This window comes from Ostreococcus lucimarinus, chromosome 3, assembly GCF_000092065.1.
Source record: "Ostreococcus lucimarinus CCE9901 chromosome 3, complete sequence".
Classification (NCBI taxonomy): Eukaryota; Viridiplantae; Chlorophyta; class Mamiellophyceae; order Mamiellales; family Bathycoccaceae; genus Ostreococcus; species Ostreococcus sp. 'lucimarinus'.
In genome coordinates this window covers 672,098-687,506 of record NC_009357.1, presented here as the reverse complement: position 1 = coordinate 687,506, position 15,409 = coordinate 672,098, and the positions used below count along the sequence as shown (strand labels likewise).

At 60.0% G+C, this 15,409-nt stretch overlaps 10 protein-coding genes across 10 annotated transcripts; 6 read left to right on the top strand and 4 right to left on the bottom strand.

Annotated features, from left to right (window-relative positions):
* Positions 1–211: 211 nt before the first annotated feature.
* OSTLU_49170 (predicted protein) lies at positions 212–1,144 on the top strand (the record flags this gene model as incomplete). Its single annotated transcript, XM_001416984.1, has 1 exon — positions 212–1,144. One exon carries the CDS (start codon positions 212–214, stop codon positions 1,142–1,144), a length of 933 nt encoding a protein of 310 aa, XP_001417021.1.
* A 136-nt stretch (positions 1,145–1,280) lies between these two features.
* On the bottom strand, positions 1,281–1,697 carry OSTLU_8144 (predicted protein; the record flags this gene model as incomplete). The annotated part of the gene is made up of 1 exon (XM_001416696.1): positions 1,281–1,697. A coding segment is annotated over one exon (417 nt), but the record flags the coding sequence as incomplete, so codon positions are not given.
* A 626-nt stretch (positions 1,698–2,323) lies between these two features.
* On the top strand, positions 2,324–2,935 carry OSTLU_30744 (predicted protein; the record flags this gene model as incomplete). The annotated part of the gene is made up of 1 exon (XM_001416983.1): positions 2,324–2,935. One exon carries the CDS (start codon positions 2,324–2,326, stop codon positions 2,933–2,935), a length of 612 nt encoding a protein of 203 aa, XP_001417020.1.
* A 91-nt stretch (positions 2,936–3,026) lies between these two features.
* Positions 3,027–4,943, bottom strand: OSTLU_92477 (predicted protein; the record flags this gene model as incomplete). Its single annotated transcript, XM_001416695.1, has 1 exon — positions 3,027–4,943. The coding sequence occupies one exon, from the start codon at positions 4,941–4,943 to the stop codon at positions 3,027–3,029; it is 1,917 nt and encodes a 638-aa protein (XP_001416732.1).
* Positions 4,944–5,390: 447 nt separating this feature from the next.
* OSTLU_6261 (predicted protein) lies at positions 5,391–6,134 on the bottom strand (the record flags this gene model as incomplete). The annotated part of the gene is made up of 1 exon (XM_001416694.1): positions 5,391–6,134. A coding segment is annotated over one exon (744 nt), but the record flags the coding sequence as incomplete, so codon positions are not given.
* A 457-nt stretch (positions 6,135–6,591) lies between these two features.
* On the top strand, positions 6,592–7,355 carry OSTLU_30741 (predicted protein; the record flags this gene model as incomplete). The annotated part of the gene is made up of 1 exon (XM_001416982.1): positions 6,592–7,355. The coding sequence occupies exon 1, from the start codon at positions 6,804–6,806 to the stop codon at positions 7,353–7,355; it is 552 nt and encodes a 183-aa protein (XP_001417019.1). The 5' UTR covers positions 6,592–6,803.
* Positions 7,356–7,600: 245 nt separating this feature from the next.
* OSTLU_33946 (predicted protein) lies at positions 7,601–8,521 on the top strand (the record flags this gene model as incomplete). Its single annotated transcript, XM_001416981.1, has 1 exon — positions 7,601–8,521. The coding sequence occupies one exon, from the start codon at positions 7,601–7,603 to the stop codon at positions 8,519–8,521; it is 921 nt and encodes a 306-aa protein (XP_001417018.1).
* A 105-nt stretch (positions 8,522–8,626) lies between these two features.
* Positions 8,627–12,845, top strand: OSTLU_30739 (predicted protein; the record flags this gene model as incomplete). The annotated part of the gene is made up of 1 exon (XM_001416980.1): positions 8,627–12,845. One exon carries the CDS (start codon positions 8,627–8,629, stop codon positions 12,806–12,808), a length of 4,182 nt encoding a protein of 1,393 aa, XP_001417017.1. The 3' UTR covers positions 12,809–12,845.
* A 465-nt stretch (positions 12,846–13,310) lies between these two features.
* OSTLU_30738 (predicted protein) lies at positions 13,311–14,483 on the top strand (the record flags this gene model as incomplete). Its single annotated transcript, XM_001416979.1, has 1 exon — positions 13,311–14,483. One exon carries the CDS (start codon positions 13,311–13,313, stop codon positions 14,481–14,483), a length of 1,173 nt encoding a protein of 390 aa, XP_001417016.1.
* A 171-nt stretch (positions 14,484–14,654) lies between these two features.
* Positions 14,655–14,810, bottom strand: OSTLU_30737 (predicted protein; the record flags this gene model as incomplete). The annotated part of the gene is made up of 1 exon (XM_001416693.1): positions 14,655–14,810. One exon carries the CDS (start codon positions 14,808–14,810, stop codon positions 14,655–14,657), a length of 156 nt encoding a protein of 51 aa, XP_001416730.1.
* Between the last annotated feature and the right edge of the window lie 599 nt (positions 14,811–15,409).

Below are 15,409 nucleotides of genomic sequence, written 5' to 3'. Positions count from 1 at the left end.
AGCCAAGTGATATCTCTCTTGTGATTATCCACCGATAAACCCTTCACTACCTCGTCGATGCGTACGCGACCTTGCGCGCCTTCGTCGGCGCCGATAACCCGCGAAGCGCCGCGGCGCGTCGCGGGCCAACAATCCACCGCAATCCACGGCGCGCCGCGAACGCCCGCCGCGAGATCACCACTCGAGCTACGTCGTGCGCACCAATTGTGAGATGAAGCTTCAAATCGTCACCCGAAGCGGGCGCGCCGTCGTCGCCGGCGGCCTCGTCGTCCCGAACGACGCCAAAGTCAGCGACCTCAAGCGTTCGTTCCACGCGCTGAAGCGCAAGTTTTATCCGTCTCGACAGCGATTCACGACCGTTCCCGCACGAGGCGAGACCAGAGGCACGGCGCTCCGAGACGATACGCTGTTGAGCGAGTACGGGCTGAACGACGGGGACACGATCGTGTTCAAGGATTTGGGACCGCAGGTGAGCTACAAGGCGGTGTTCTTCTTCGAATACCTCGGACCGCTGTTGGCGTACCTGCCGTTTTATTTCATGCGCAAGGAGATTTATGGAGGGATTTTTGGCATCAAAAACGCCGGAAAACCGGTGCTGGAGGCGCAAACGCTGGCGATGTACTTTCACACGGCGCACTATGCGAAGCGCATTTTGGAGACGTTCTTCGTACATAAATTCTCCCACGCCACGATGCCCATCTTTAATCTCATGCGGAATTGTGGATACTACTGGACATTTGGGGCGTTTATGTCGTATTTCATCAACCACCCGGCGTATACGCCTGTGGGGAGGACGCAAATGATGGCGGGTTTCGCGTTTAGCGCCGTCATGCAGTTGAGCAACTTACGATGCCATATCATACTCGCCAACTTGCGCAAGGATGGAGCTAAGGGTTACGTTATCCCGACTGGTTTCCTGTTTAACTATGTCACGTGCGCGAACTACGCGACGGAGATTTACCAATGGCTTGGGTTCAACATTGCGACGCAGAGCGTGATGGGATACACGTTCATGTGCTGCGGCGCGGCGCAAATGATGCAGTGGGCCATCGCCAAGCACAAGAGGTTGAGACAATTGTTCGACGGCAAGGATGGCAAGCCTAAGTTCCGCCGACCGTTTATCTTGCTTCCGCCGTTCTTCTAGGTACAGAGGCGCTTTGTTTCATGAATAAATTACAGCCGACGTCGTTACAACTCTAATTGTTATCGGCTCACTTGCGCACGAACGTCCGCCCGTCCGCCGTCGTCATCTTTTTGCCGTTACCGCTTGGATCTACCTTTTTCGCACGCTTGAGGATGCTCAGCCATGACTCCACCTTTTGACGCATGCGACTGTGCCAGTACGCCTTGGAATATTTGATGTGGTAGCTCACAAACGCGTGAAACGTCATAATGTTCCACACCGTCGCCTCCAAGCGATCGGGCGTGGCGTGACGTTTAAACAACACAAACGACACATAACCACCGTTCGCGCCACCGATCATCTCCTCTGGAGCGTCCTTTAACTCCAACGGTGGTGACTTGTGATACGAAACCGCCGGCGCCGTCGACAGTTCCTTTTGTCCGCGTCGCACCTCTGCAAACTGCGTCAAGAACTGCGTCGCTATCACCGCATCGCGCGCGTCCGCGAAGTGCATAGGAAATATTACCGTCACCTGATCATTCTGCGGCTTTATGAACATCGTCTCCCCTCTTCGTCGAGGCGACCAGTCGAGCGCGCCTTCCGTTCCGCCCGTCGCCGCCAGCTCTCGCAAGTGTCCGCGCAATTTCGCCCCGTACACCGCATTTCGCACCCTCGACACGCGCTGCAAGATCTCCTCGCGTCGCTCTTCATCCTCCAAACTCGCGATCGCGGTCACGTCCACGCGAAACGTCGCGTCGTACCCCGCGTTTGCCTTCTCGTTCGCCGCAATCGTCCCGTCGCTCAAACAAATCAACGTCGCCGCGTCCTCCATCGCGCGCCTTTCCTCGAACGCCCCCCCCGGCGCGCCCACGGACACATCCACGCGCACCCTCCCTCCGCGCTCGTCCGCGACGGACGTCACCGCGTACCGCACGTCATCGAATTCCACGCACGTCGCCCCCAGCGGCGTCGCCAACGTCTCGACATCCTTCGCTCGCGTCGCCTCCACGCGCGCCGCGACGGCGTCGCGGACGAATCGCGACGTCGGAGATATGCTTCCGATGCCCGCGCTCGCGTCCATGGCGTCGCGCTCGCTCGGCGCGTCGCGCGGTGTCGCTGAATGACGCGCGTCGTCGCGCAATCGCCGCGTTTCAATCGACGCGTCCGTCCGTCGACCGCGCGCGCACTCGTCCGCGCGCGATGCCGCGCGCGCGTCGCGCGCTCGTCGTCGCGCTCGTCGTCGCGCTGTGCCCGCGCGCGTCGAGCGCGCGCGCGATATCGCGCGAGGACGCGTTCGTCGGGTACTCGGAGCGCGCGCGCGGGGCGACGCTGCGATTGACGCTCGACGGCGACGGCGCCGGCGACGCGCGCGCGATCGCGCTGCGGCTGCGCGAGGATTGGGCGCCGACGCTCGCGCGCGAGCTCGCGGGCGGCGCGGCGCGACGAGGGTCGTTTTACAGGGCGGAGGCGACGCCCGAGGCGGGCGCGAGGGATGGCTACGGTGGACCGGGACCGCCGTACGCGCTGCTGCAGGGCGCGCTGGAGGGATTGCGAGGACGAGCGGAGGGCGAGGCGCCGATCGTGGCGCGAGGGTACGCGTGCGTGATCGGGTCGGGGCCGGATTTCTTCATCGCGACGAGAGGACACGCGGAGTGGGGACGAGCGCACGCGTGCTTCGCGGAGGCGGACGAGACGTCGATGGCGCTCGTGGACGAGATCACGGAGACGTACGCGGTGCATCCGGAGACGTGGGGACGGACGAATGTGACGGTGTTGAACGAGAGATTGCCGTTTTCGGCGTCGATTGAATAGATGATTGATTAGGGAGTGGTGAATTTAGGCACGCGAGAAGCGTTGTAACTGTACGCGGCGTAACTGTTTAACTGTTTTTACACGATCGCGTTCAGTTCGAGCCGTTCGCGTCCGTCGGCGTGCGCTTGCGCACGGTCTCGGCGGTGATTCCTACGTCTAATTTTGTGATCGTTTCCGCGTCGACGTCGCCATCGGTATCGGTGGGTTTTGAATCATCCTTCTTGTCGTCAATTGAGGTTTCGTCGAGCGTCGTTTCCACGCTAGGCTGCGAGGCGTCCAACGTCTTTTTCAACTTTGCCAGTTCCTCGACTTCGGACGCGTCCAAGTCGGCTGAAATCGCTGCTTTTAACGCTTTCTGATGATCCTCTAGGATGGATTGTTTGATACCCTGCATGCGCGCCGTGATGAGTTGCGAGCCGCCGAATACTTGAAGCCAGTAAATTCCCGCCAGTTGCGTGTGCCGCCAGAGCGGAAACCACCCGAGTGCGCTTTTTGAAAGCTCTTGCGACAGCGACCAAATCATCGCATGTGCGAGCCAGTAAGTCAACCAGTTTCGAAGCTTATCTTCATGGAGCTTTTCTAAGTCCTTGCGAGCTTGCGCGCGACTGGGCTGTTGCGGTTGCGCCTTCAATTGCGCATACTTGAGTAATCCGTCCACCGTGAACGCGAACGGAACGACCAATCCGGCCATGTCGCAACCGTATATCGTCATCAGCCCTGGTGTGAAGAAAAACACCGTACACATCACCAACGGAATGCTCATATTGTCGAGAACGAGGCGGAGCGCCTCTGAGGCTCGTCGGGAACGGAAGCGAATGACGATGACACTAATCTGCAGTGCTTGTCGAACCGAACGACGAAGAAGTATGGAAATCTTACCCGTCGTACCACTGGACTCGTTCAAGTACGCCATCGCCCGAGAAACGAGCGGTGTGGAAAATTCCAAAATGATTTGACTACCGCGCGTGAGGCGCGAGTTCAACCACATCGTAAACAGCACTAAAACTTCGGGCCACCACGGAAAGAACCACCTAACACCGTAGAATATGAACGGAAAATCAACGGCTATCATGAACGGCGCGCACGATGCCCAGAAACGCAACCATTTTTCGACAAGAGCCATGTCTTCGCTCTCCACGGCGAGCATGGTTCGAAACATCGGCACGAGGAGCGAGATGGTCGCCAAAATCTCTCTTTTCCGCACCATATTCCTCGCATATCGCGGCATGACGCGAAACACACCCATCCCGACGACTAAAAACAACGCATGCGGCAACGCGTTCGCTGCCAATCGACTTTTACTACGTATTCCTCGCACGACGAGCGAATATCGTCGCTTCACCGCCGTCCCGGCGCTCGCGACTCGCCTATAAACCCTTGCGTACGGCTCCAACGCCGTTCGCACCCGCCGCGACGCGCGCAATCTCATCCTAATGATGAAAAACCTAAGCTTGTTCCTATATCGCGCCCGTTTCAAGTGCTTGACGAACCGCCAGCACAAGTGATACACGTACGCCGCGCCGACGCACGCGAGCACCCACTGCGCCAGAACCCTCGGTTCTGTCTCCCGCACGATCACCGCGAGTCTCCGACCCCCCGCGCGCGTTCCTCGCACGACGCCTTCCGTTATCGCGTTCGTCGCCGGCGAGAACACGCGCGCCCAAAGAGCCAGGCTCAGTTTCGTCGCCGCGAGCGCCGCTCGCGCCGAGGACCGCAGCTCCAGCGCCCCAATCCTCGTTCGCGCGTCCACACCCGCGCGCAAGATCGCGCACAGCTCAAAGCAACGCGCGTTGTCGACGTCTGGATCGCTCGCTCGCGCGCGAGGCGTCGGCAAAGAGGAGAAATCGCTCGCCTGAGCATTAATCGACGAGATTTCACCGGCGACGAGCGCGGCGAGCACGTCGTCGCCGACGGTGTAATCGCGCGTCAACACCGCGGTAGCGATGAAAACGCCGGTGATGAACGCCACCACGGGAACGCGCCAGCCGCGCCGGGCGGTGGCGCTCATCGCGTCGGACTCTGAGGAGCGCATACAGTTGGAGCGCCGTCGGACGGGGACGGAATGGAAAGCCGCTTTCCGAAAGCGCGCGGGACTACGGATACCTACTCGAATGACAACTCTAGTCTACGGTTAATTTATTTACTGGAGCTCGTACAGCGATTCACTGACTCGAGTGTTCGCCCTGGCGCACGCGACGAGCCACCCGGGCTCGACGACGAAGACGCGACCGCTCGTCTTTCTCGCCCACTTCACTTTATCGGTACCAGATGAGCGAGCGATGACGTGCGTGACGGTGTTGCCATCGCGTTCGATGGATGATGCGAACTCGGCGCCGAGCGTGGACGCGAGTAGTCGCAGAGGATGGCGCTCAGGTCTTCGATCGCCCAGCGTCGTGACGCCGCTCATCATAAACTTGACTCCGCTCAGCGGTAAGTCCGCGCGGTCGGGATGAATGAGCAGCTTGCGCACGTCCGGTTCCTCTCCATCGTCGGTGTTTTTGAAAAAGCTCCTGTGTACGCTCTCTATGACGGCCAATACGTCTAAGAGCACGGCCCGACTACCCACCGAACCGAGCTCGCCTTCGTCCACCATCGAGCTCTCCATCACGGATTGTCCTTTTTGTTGGAACGAAGACGCACTTCCCGGAAAGAAGTGATAGCGGTCGAGACGTATCAAATTGCCCTGATTTTGCGGCCAAACGCGCTCGGTGTCATCGACGATGATCGCGCTCGCTTCTCCGCCGAGAACGATGTCCAAATCCTTGACGTGCGAGCTCGTGGAGTCGTTGTTTGAAATCACGCGTCCGTGAAAAATCGTCCCTTCGGGATCAATCAGCTTCACCATCTCTCTAGCGTACGGCTTGTCCCCCATCGTGTACACGTACGGCTGACAAATCTTCGACACCGATTCTAAAAACTCAAACACGTGCGGTCTCAACTTTGTGAAAAATCCCATGTGACGCAAGCAATACAGCATCGGTCGCTGTCCTTCCTTCAACCCCTCCGCCTCTCGCGCGATGCACTCGTGCAACAAATCGTGCTGCTCTTGCGTCAACTCCTTAAACTGCGTCGAATTCAGCAGCGTATGATCTAAATCTAAAATCAACGTCAACTTGCCGTTTTGCAACACGCGCGCCTTTTCCTCCCGCTTCGCCTTTTCCAACTCTTCGTTCGACAGCGTCAACCCTTCGTGTATGTACTTCATCGACGTCGTAAAGTGTCCGCGCAACCCTCTCCCGTCGCCCTCGTCCCTCCCTCGCGCCGCGCCCCCCCGCGCGTCCTCCGTCGCTCGCCGCTCGCCGCACACCACGCAAATGTCAAACATGAACGCCGGATGCGCGCACGCCTCTCCCGCGCTCGCCCCCTTAATCGCCCCAAGCGCGTTCGTCTTTCGTCGCACCACCCTCGGCGCGTCGTCCTCGCGTCCCTCGCGCGCGCGCGCGCTTCCCACCGTCGCCCGCCTCGCGTCGTCCGTCTCCGCGTCGTCGCGTTCGCTCGCGAACAGCTCCGCCTCGAGCGCGTCCGCGAGGGAATCCTCGCTCGAGGACGCGTCGTCGTCCTCGCGCGCGCCGTCGCGCGCGCCGTCGTCGTCGCTCGCGCGCATCGCGTCGCGCGCGCGTCGTCGGATGCCGCGCCGGCTCGAACGGTCCGCAGAGTTCCGCGCGCGTCGCCGTCGCCCCGTCGCCATCGCGCGATGCGACGCGGCGCGATGCGACGCGGCGCGATCGTCGCGCTCGCGCTCGCGCTCGCGTGCGCGCTGCGCGCGACGCCCGCGCGCGCGAGAGCGCTGGACGTCGACGACGCGCGATGGCGACTGGGCACCGCGCGCGCGACGACGACGAGCGATTGCGACGCGTGCGAGACGTTCATGCGCGCGGTGGAGGCGAAGATCGAACAGGGACAGTTTCAGGGAGAGATGGCGGCGGCGATCGCGGAGGCGTGCGCGAAAGCGACGCGGGGGGAGGCGAGTCAAATGTCGGTGTGCGTCGCGGCGGGCGAAGCCGGGCTGCGATTCGCGACGCGGTACCTGGAAAATCACCCCGAGCTCGGTGACGCGGCGTGCAAGGCGCTGGAAATGTGCGATGGTGACGAAGACGCCGTCGCGGACGCGAGCGGGGCGATGGTGACGAGCGATGACGACGAGGCGAGGATTCGCGCGGCGGCGCGGGGCGACGCGTCGGCGAGCGACGAGACGTGCGCGGATTGCGTCATGGCGAGCCGTTTGCTGGCGAACGAATTGCGCGCGAATTCGACGATATCGTTCGTCGTCGGCGAGGTCGACGCGCTGTGCGCGGCGCTCGGGGCGGAGTTGGCGCACCAGTGCGACGCCGTCGTCGAGCCGTACGTCCCGGTGCTGTTGGACGAGCTCGCGTCGAGTTTAAAAAACGTGTGCGCGCGCCTCGGGGTGTGCCCGAAGTGAGCGACGACGCTCGCGATCGTTCACGATTTCGATTCTTTTCTCCCGCGATGTTTGTGATGATCACCGAACGCAATGTACACGATTTCGAGAGTCGTTCGTCCTCGCGCGCGCGCGCGGATAGCGCGCCACTCGTCGCCGCGCTTCCGATGCGCGCTGCGTCGTCGTCGCCCTCGCGTCCGGGAGCCCGAATCAGCGCGCGCGCGCGCGCGTCGAATCGTTCGCGCGCGCGCGTCGTCTCGCGCGCGATGCGCTGCGCCGACGAAGCCGCGCGCGCGCCGAAGATTGCCCCGCCGCCGCACCCGACGTATTCGATCGACGCCGTCGTGCGCGCCGCGCTCGAAGAGGACGTCGGTGACGTCGGTGACGTGAGCTCGCTGAGCACGATCCCCGCGAGCACGCGCTCGACGGCGACGCTGCTGGCGAAGGCGACCGGGACGCTCGCGGGCGAGCACCTGGGGAGCGTCGTGCTCGCGGCGGTGGACCCAGAGTTAGAGGTGGAGTGGATGAAGCGCGATGGCGAACGAATCGAACGCGGTGAGGTGTTCATGCGGGTCACGGGAAGCGCGAGGAGCATCCTGCGCGCGGAGAGAGTGGTGTTGAACTTTATGCAAAGGATGAGCGGGATCGCGACGATGACGGCGGCGTACGCGGCGGCGGCGGCTCCGGCGATCATGTTAGAGACGCGAAAAACAGTCCCGGGCCTGCGAGTTCTCGATAAATGGGCGGTGTTGATCGGTGGCGGGAAGAATCACCGAATAGGGTTGTTCGATATGGTGATGATTAAGGATAATCACATCGCCGCCGCGGGCGGCATCGCCGCCGCCGTCGAGGCGTGCGAAAAGTATTTACTCGAAAATAATCTCAAAGACGTCAAGATTGAGGTCGAAGCGCGGACGATGGACGAGGTGAAGACCGTGATCGCGCTTCTGGACGACCCGAACGTCCCGACGGGCAGCGTCACTCGTTTAATGCTCGACAACATGTCCGTGGAGGACATGACCGCCGCCGTGCGTCTCATCGACGGCAGAGTCGACACCGAGGCGTCGGGTAACGTCACCCTAGACACCGTCCACGCCATCGGCCAAACAGGCGTGACGTACATATCCAGCGGTGCGCTCACGCACAGCGTCACCGCGTTAGATATTTCGCTCAACATTGATGTGTAATCGATTCTCGTCGTAGCGCGTAACTGTCTCCGCGCGCCGCCGCGACGCGAACGTCACAACTTCGCGCGTTCACATGCCCCGCCGCGCGCGCTGACGTCGTGAGCGATGGGTAACCAACACAGCGCCCCTCCCAAGGTGCAGATGAGCGATATCCTCGCGGTGGACGTGCCGAGTTTAGTCTACAAAGATCAACTCATCGGCACGACGGGTCGGTTTTTGAAATCGATAATCTGTCGCGTCGACGACACGAAACGCGCGCCGCCGACGAGCGCGTCGGCGCGCGCGCGCGCGCGGGACGATGGCATAGCGCTGGTCAAGATATATCTGAAACGGCCGGGCGCGTTCCCGGACTTGCGGGCGCACGAGAGGGCGGTGCACGAGATTCGCGAGGCGCTGACGACGCCGGCGCCCGAGTACCCGCATTGCTGGCCGTTCACCAAGGTGCTGGAGACGGAACGCGCGGTGTACTTGATGCGACAGTTTTGTCACATGTCGTTGCACGACAGGCTGAGCGCGAGACCGTTTTTGAGCGATAGGGAACGGGCGTGGTTTGCGTATCAGTTGTTGCACGCGGCGAGAGACTCGCACGCGAGAGGGGTTGAACACGGGGATATCAAGTGCGAAAACGTCTTGGTCACGTCGTGGGGTTGGTGCTTTTTGAGTGATTACGCGTCTTATAAACCAGGGGAGATTCCCGCGGATAACCCTGCGGAGTTTACATACTTTTTTGATAATGACGGACGACGGAGGTGTTGCATCGCGCCCGAGCGATTTTCGAATGAAAAGACATCCGTCACGGATAACATGCTCGATGAAAGGCCGGCGAAGTTACTTCCAAGTGCTGATATTTTCGCCCTCGGGTGTACGCTCGCGGAGCTGTACATGGATGGGAAGGCTTTGTTCGATTTGTCGGATGCGTTGGCGTATCGTCGCGGCGAGCACGATCCGCTCGAGACGATCTCGACTGGCGTAAGCGACGATTTAGCGCGTGGGATGATTGCTTCCATGGTGGCACTGGATCCGAGTCAGCGAGCAAGCGCAGCGGATTATTTGGCAAAGTACGAAGATACAAACTTGTTTCCTTCTTACTTCAAGCGTTTGCACGCGTTCAGCGTAAAATTTTTAAACCTTGACGCCAATTCAAGAATTTCCGCGGTCGAACAAGAACTGGATGATATTCTTGTCCACATTCTGCGATGTGAAGGCGCTCGGGACATGTTTTCGCACGCAACGACGAATGAGGATGTCCTAGCGCTTGCGATGAATTCGGCACCGCATCTCAAATGCCCGGGCATGTGCCTTGTCGCCACCCACATTTGCTCTTCCATGCGGGGCGCGACGAACATAAACGCTCGAGTTTTGGCGTTAAAGTTACTAAAAAAGATAAGTCCGATGGCGACGGATCATTGCATTCTTCAGCAAATGTTGCCATATTGCGCATCTATGTTGCAAGATAGAGCGGCATCCGTCCGAGCTGCGGCGTTGCGCGCCATCGCTGAAATCTTACGCTTCGTGGAAGATATCCCGCAAAGTGATTTTGGCGTGTTTCCAGAATATATCTGGCCAATGGTGAGCAACGCCGCTGGAGACCCCGAGCGCTTGGTTCGCGTGACTTTGGCGAGCGTGTTAGCGCAGCTCGCGCGTTTGAGTCTCGCGTTTTTGCAGTATGCAGCGGCGAATTCGGGGCAGGGAGGTGATCCGATTAGTTTCGACGATGAATTAACGGTAGCTAGGACAACAGTGCAGAATATTCTGTACAATTTGATGGGTGGTAAGACTGGTGACGCCGATACTGCGACTTGGGAGGAGATGCTAGCAAATTCAACGCACTTGGCGCATTTCTTTGGACGAGATGACACGAAAGACTTTCTTATGCCACTCATGATTACGTGCCTCAACGCGCAGTCTCCGCAGCTACGATGTGCGTTCTTCAAGTACATTGCAGGTGTTGGAAAGTTCATCGGTCGAGCGTCGTGCGAGCTCGTTTTGGTACCGTGCATCGATCGTTGCCTCATCGACGTACAAGACTCAGTCATTGCTAATGCGTTGCGGTGCATGTCGACGCTCGTGTCGCCCATGGATTCCGACCTCGAACGAAGTAAAATGATTCAAGTTGGTAAACAAGCGACCATAAATGTCGCAAAGACTGCGAGCCATTTGTTGTGCCATCCTTCAGCCGTGGTGCGTAACGCGGCGCAAGAGTTTTTTTCTACAGCGGCGAAGAGCTTGGGGCCCGTGGATGCCTTTACATTTTTGGTACCGATCGTGAAGCCTTTTTTGGACAAGTCTGATCCGAGCCGATTCAAGCTTCTGAGCTTAACTCCGGAATTTTTGAACGAACCTGAAGTTCTGGCGATGTGTCTGTACCCTCCTCCGACGCGAAGTGCGTTTGAATCTGCGGTGAATACGGCCACGGGCATGCGCACGGCGGCAGTGTACGCCGCCGTGAGTGCGCGGATGGACAGACCGCTGGACGGACAAAGCTTTCAAAATGTGAATGATGAGACGGCAATCGCGGCGTATAACGCAGAGGCCGAATTTCCGAGCATTAAAGCGATGTCACCGTACATCAAAGTGCTCGCGAATGCTCGCCAAACGCGCTTGAGCGTAGAGAGTACTGGAGGTAACAATTCGCCTCGCTTCAAGTCGAGCGAACCACCAAGCATCGTGGAGGATGTCGAAGCGGAAGAATTTGTGAACGTGAATAATAACGATGCCTGGACGACGATTTTCGGACCAAAGAGATCTCTCATCTTGCCTCAAGATGCACAGGCGATCTTTCTTCGAGAAGATACAGAAAACGATGCCTTGCTCGTGGACACCACTAGTTCATCAGTAGTGGAAACGTTGTCCGCCGCTGTCCGTCGCTTTGACATTGGAGCGAATAGATTCAAACCGAATGGTCCACCTGACATGGAAACGAACGTATCAACGAATGCAGGCGATGATTCATGGACGCCACGCGGTATCCTTGTCGCGCATCTTTTAGAACATCGAGGAACGGTCACGTCAATCGCAGTGGACCGCGAGGAAGTTTTCTTCGTGACGGGGAGTGAGGACGGAAGCTGTAAGATTTGGGATACACGCAGAATTGAAAAGGATGTTTCCTTTCAATCTCGTTTGACTTATGCGTCCCAGGGAGGTAGAATTACATCCGTCGCGAGCACTTCAAATTCGCACATCGTCAGTGGAAGTGACAATGGCACCGTGCACGCGTGGCGCGTCGAGTACGCGACGAAGGATGCGGGAAAATCTCCGCATGAACGACCAGTACCAGATAAGTACACGGGTGCGGCAGAGATTCGGCACGTGAACAAAGAGGAAGGTGCCGTCAACGCTGTTGCATCACTCAGTGAGCATATGGGGTGCTACATCACTCAGACTGGCGCCGTGTACGGTTGGGATTATCGTTCGCCGCGCGACGCCTTTAGGATGCCGCTCAATCCAAAGATTGGCGTGGCTTCGTCGCTCGCGCTCGATACTAGCGGCGCGGCATCTTGGCTCGTCATCGGAACTGCGAGTGGTTCGATCAATTTACTCGACATGCGCTTCCAAACTTGTGTTCAAGAATGGAATCATCCGTCGCGAGGAGCTGGTATTGAAGCTATGGCGATCGCTCCGACGTCACGCAGTTCTCCAGGGGCCGTGACGCGTCCGCTGGTGTGGTGTAGTGCCGGTCACGACGAGGTCGCGTTGTGGGATATTGCTGATGGTGGATGTCGACGCATCTTACGCGTTTTACGTGGACAAGGCGCAGCACTCGATGCAGAGGCACGAGCGCAACCCATCGCTATGGAGGCGAATGGCCGATTACGGATGGTGCCGCAATCGCAGAGCGCGCTCATTCACTCTTCAACGCTCGTCAACAAGGCGTACGGAAATTTCAACGAAGACTTGCGCGCAGATGAGTTGATGTCTATGTCTTCGCGACCACCGGGCGTGCGGACGTTGCTCGCGCTCCCTAACGGAGCAATCATTTCTGGAAGCACCGACGCGTGCATCCGCGTCTGGCACCCCGGCGACGCAAACAAATCGCGTATCGTCTCCGGCAAAATTTCCGGCCCTCGACCAAAGTTTGCCGAAAAGTCTGTGAGCGGTGTGGTGATTCAGCAAGAGTATCCCGCTCCAGTCCCCGAAAGTTCGCGCAAGAACATCTCTCAGGGCGCCGCGCACGAGCGTCACGACTGTCATCGCGACGCCGTCGTCGCGCTCGCCGCGGTATCAGGCGCTGCCGGCAAAATGCTCATCTCTGCCAGCCGAGACATGAGTGTGAAAGTATGGAAATAGTTCATCGTGCGCATCAAAGCGAATCGTAGCAAAATTGTGTGTAAAACATCAGCGTTAGCGAAACGCTCGCGTCGGCTACGACGCGGGTCGCGCGGCAGCCCCGTCCGCACAACCGGAAGCGCGTCCAGCGCCGAACCGCGCGCGAGAAACTGTCGGAATGCGTGCGGTTGTCACGCGAACGACTGTCTGCGCGCCGTCGACCGCTTCCGCGCGCGCGCGCGTCACCATCCGCCGCGCCGTCCTCGCCCAACCTCAGCCCCGAAGAGTCGCCGCCGCCGCCTCTCGCGCCGACGCCGAGGTCTACGCCGAATGGCTCGCCGCCAGAGACGTCAAGGGTGATTCGCTAGAGATTTCATACGTCGGCGGCGCCGCGGACGCGGCTGAAACCACGCGCGGGGTGGTGGCGAAGAAGAACATCAAAGTGGACGAGGCGCTGGTGACGCTCCCGCGCGGCGCCGCGCTCGTCGTGCTCGAAGGACAAGAGAATCCGCACGAAGACTTCATGAGCGACGAACTTTGGAACGCAGCCGGGGAGGAGAAATGGGCGCTTCGAGTGGCGCTGGTGTTGTTACGTGAATACGCGTTGGGGGCGGAGAGCGCGTTCGCGGCGTACTTGAAGCAACTTCCGGAGACGTTCAATTTGATCGGGTCGTACTCCGAGGACGAAGTGCGAGCGTTGCAGTACCCGATTGGGGAGAAGATTGCGCGGGAACAGCGCGATGAGAACGCGGAGGCGATTAGACTGGTGAGGAAACACGCGGCCAAAGGCGGGGCTTTGGCGTCCTTGTCGGATGAGCGCATCGTTTGGGCGCTTGATAACGTGCGCTCGCGCGTATTTAGTGGACGACTGGTGGATGACGCGAAGCTGCGCGCGAAATTACTACCGCGCTCACTCGCGGTGGGGATGTGCTTCGCGACTTTCATGACGGCACCGTCGGCGGAGGGTCGATGGTTGGCCGTGTTCGCCGTCTTGGCGTTGACGGTTTTTGATTCGACGAGCAACAGCGATCGCGATAGCAAGACAGCATACGTGCTCATGCCGCTCATCGACGCGTTGAATCATAAAACGATGCTCAAGACGGAGTTTGAGTTTAGCGGCGGTGCGTTCGTGTTACGTTCGCCGAGAGAATATAAGACTGGCGAAGAAGTGTTCATCTCGTACGGCGTGTTGAACAACGACGAGTTGATCACACGCTACGGATTCGTCGATTCCGACAACGTCGCGGACGTCTATCGGTTTGAGGGATTTCTACCATTTTTGCAGGCCAATCACGAGCCGATGAAGCGTGCGCTCGGTGCCGACTCGAAGCGTCTTGCCACACTCAAGCGCACGCATCCCGAACTCGACGAAGCGCTCTGGAATGCGAATTTCATCTCGGACGGAACCGCCGAAGACAAGCTTCTGTGGGCGCTCAGAGCCGTTCTCGCGACTCCGGAAGAATTCGCCAAGGCAAACGGGGTAGACGGGTTTAAACTCGGAGGGGGCGCGCCCGAAAAGCGCGCCGCGGACGCCATCCAAGCCGCCGTCTCGGCGCGATTAGCGGAATACCCCACCACCCTCGAAGAAGACGCCGAACAATTGAAATCGGCGAGTGGGAACATGGCCACAGCCATCGCGTTCCGCATCCGCAAGAAGCGCATCTTGAGCGACGCGAGTCGAATTTACCAAACGTAAAGTTCAAGTTCGGCGACCGACGAAAAGTGTAATATTAGTGAATTTTGCAAAGCAAACAGGCGCCGCCTTCGGCGTTCGGCGTGCCCGATACATACTACAAAGATATTCGTACTGTCCTACCGCTTCTATGATCGCTATGCGCGCCCGGGCGCCCCCTCCGTCAAAGTTCCGTCAAAGCTTCACGGCTTTTAACAACCCCGCGAGTTCGTCCTCTTCCTCCGCGCTTCGCGCCCCCCGCCGCTTTCCTCTCGCTAAAATATCCAACGCCTTCTCGATCAACTCGCACTGCTGCTTCGCGTACCTCGATCCTTTCGGCAGCGCGCGCATCTTTCGCAACCGCGTCTCCAACGCGTACTTTCTCGACGCGTCCCCGTCCCCGTCTCCCCATCGCGCGCCCTCGTCCTCGGCGTCGCTCTCGAACGAGCGCGTCGCCCGCGCCCGCGCGCTCCCGTTCGTCCGTCCCCGCGCGTCGCGCGCGTCGTCGAACGACGATTTCCGTCGCCCGACGCTCGACGTCCCGCCGCCCACCGTCTTCCGTCGCCGTCGCAGCGCTCGCGCGACGCCGCTCGCGCGCGCCGCCTCGGCGCGCGCCGCGCGTCGCGCCGCATCGCGCTCGTCGTCGTCGTCGTCCGCGTCGGAGCCGCCCGGCGGCGGCCGCTCGCGCGCGTCGTCGTCATTCATCGGCGCGCGACTCCCAATGATGCGCGCGTCGCGCGTCGACGCCTCGGCCGTCGCCGCGCCGACGCCGCGCCGACGCTCGCGCGTCTCGCGCGTCTCGCGCGCGCGCGCCGACGCCGACGCCGACGCCGACGCCGACGCGCCGCTGACGTCCGCGCTCGCGAACGCGCGCGCGTCCGCGCGCGCGGGCTTCTCCCCCGGCGCCGGCCTCGAGCTCACCGCCGAGGAGCAGGCCGCCGCGGCCTACG